At 40.0% G+C, this 2,088-nt stretch overlaps 1 protein-coding gene across 1 annotated transcript in view; it reads left to right on the top strand.

Moving 5' to 3' along the window:
* The window catches only part of LOC102844402 (farnesyl pyrophosphate synthase-like), a 57,018-nt gene extending 56,495 nt beyond the window's left edge, over positions 1-523 (top strand). Inside the window, exon 3 of the mRNA XM_006881863.1 lies at positions 9-523. Coding sequence (XP_006881925.1) covers positions 9-523 — 515 coding nt within the window. The remainder of the gene's footprint in view (positions 1-8) is intronic.
* Positions 524-2,088: the final 1,565 nt, after the last annotated feature.

The raw sequence follows: 2,088 nt of genomic DNA, 5'->3' as shown, positions 1-2,088 counted from the left end.
GGACAAAGTGGATCTCAGCAGATTCACTGAAAAGAGGTACAAATCCATTGTCAAGTACAAGACAGCTTTCTACTCCTTTTACCTTCCTGTAGCTGCTGCAATGTATATGGCAGGCATCGACGGGGAGAAGGAGCATGCCAACGCCAAAAAGATTCTGCTAGAGATGGGCGAATTCTTTCAGATTCAGGATGATTACCTTGATCTTTTTGGTGACCTGAGTGTGACAGGCAAGATTGGCACTGACATCCAGGACAACAAATGCAGCTGGCTGGTGATCCAGTGTCTGCAGCGGGCCTCCCCAGAACAGCGCCAGATCCTGCAGGACAATTATGGGCAGAAGGAGACGGAGAAGGTGGCCCGGGTGAAGGCACTGTATGAGGAACTGGAGCTGCCTGCTGTGTTCAAGCAGTATGAAGAAGAGAGTTTCAGCCACATTATGGGGCTTATCGAGCAGTATGCTGCTCCCCTGCCCCCAGCCATCTTCCTGGGACTAGCGCACAAGATCTACAAGCGGAAAAAGTGACCCTAAATACGGCGAGGGTGGGGGAGGGGAGGCTCTTAATAAATTATTATTATTGTTTTAAAAAAAATCTCCAAGTAAAATCATTAAGGTTGGCAAAACAGAGAAAATAATAATCTCAGATGCATTTGGAGTATAAATTGAAATATTATTGTTCTGAAGGACAATTTTGCAATATGTATTAAGAGCTTACAACTCTGTATTTGTCATTTTCAGGATATTGAATCTTCCTATCCATGAACAGAGAACATTTTCCATTTAGGTCTCTATTGGTTCTACCTGAATTTGTGATAGGCTATTGTAAATGGTATTACTTTCTTAGTTTCCTTATTTGTATTTTCTTTGTTATTGTAGAGGAATTCTACTGATTTTTGTATTGATCTGTCTCCTTCTGCTCTACTAAAATGATTATGTCTAATAGTTCTTTTTGTTGAGTCCTTGGAGTTTTCTGTTGTTGTATACCATTGAGTTGGAACCAACCTATAGATGACCCTCCAGAGGGTTTTCAGAGACAATTAATTGCATAGGAGGAGACTGTTCATTCTTCTTCCACAAAGCACCTGGCAGATTCAAACTGCCTGCCTTTACGATTGCAGCACAGCTTCTTGCCACTAGGTCACGAGTGCTCCCTGGAGTTTTCTGTATACATTATTATATTGTCTGCATATAGTGACAGTTTCGCCCACTCTTTGATGATCTGAGTGCTTTTTATTTCCTACCAAAAGCAATCTACATGTTTAACACAAACTCAATACAGATAAATTCATTTTTTCAAAGAGATAGAAAAGGCAACTGGCAAGTTTGTTTGGAAACGGAAGGGACCCCAGAATAACCAAATTACTTGTGAAAAGCAAAAATGAAGTGTGAGACATAATACTCCCTGACATCAAAACCTACTACACAGTTGTAATAAAACAGCAAGGTATTAATGACAGATACACAGATCCATTGAATAGAATGGAGAACCCAGAAATTAGCCCATCTACCTACAGTCAACTGGTATTTGACAAGGAAACAAAACCAATCAATAGAGAAACGACAACCTCTACAACAAATGGTGCTGGCAAAACTGGACTTCTGCCTGTAGAAAGCTAAAGTAGGAACCACATCTCATATTGTAAACAAAAAATCAACTCAAGGTCGATCAGAGACCTATGGGTAAAGCCCCAAACCACAAAGATCATAAGAAACAAATTGAGATGAAACTCTATTAGAAGGCCTAGCCTATAGTGTAAATAGGTTGGCAAATACAACCAGAAATGCACAACCAGGAGAGTATAACATTGATGAATGTCCCTGTGTGCATCAAAACCTTTTTCTAACAGTGTGAAAAGAAAAGCTACTGACTGGGGAAAAAACATTTGGCAATGCCATCTCAGACAAAGGTCCCATAATGAAAGTCTACAGAATCCTACAGGGTCTCCACAAGAAAAAGACTGATAACCCAATTACAAAATGGGCAAAAAATATGGAAAGATTTTTCACAGAGGGAGACATTCAGATGGCCAACAGACACATAAAGAGATGCTAAAAATCATTGGAAATAAGACAGATGCAAATCAAAACCA

The sequence above is a fragment of the Elephantulus edwardii genome, unplaced genomic scaffold (assembly GCF_000299155.1).
Source record: "Elephantulus edwardii isolate Elephantulus edwardi_28Jun2011 unplaced genomic scaffold, EleEdw1.0 scaffold00016, whole genome shotgun sequence".
Classification (NCBI taxonomy): Eukaryota; Metazoa; Chordata; class Mammalia; order Macroscelidea; family Macroscelididae; genus Elephantulus; species Elephantulus edwardii.
Note: the sequence above shows the minus strand (reverse complement) of the source record. Positions and strands in the feature narration are given on the sequence as shown.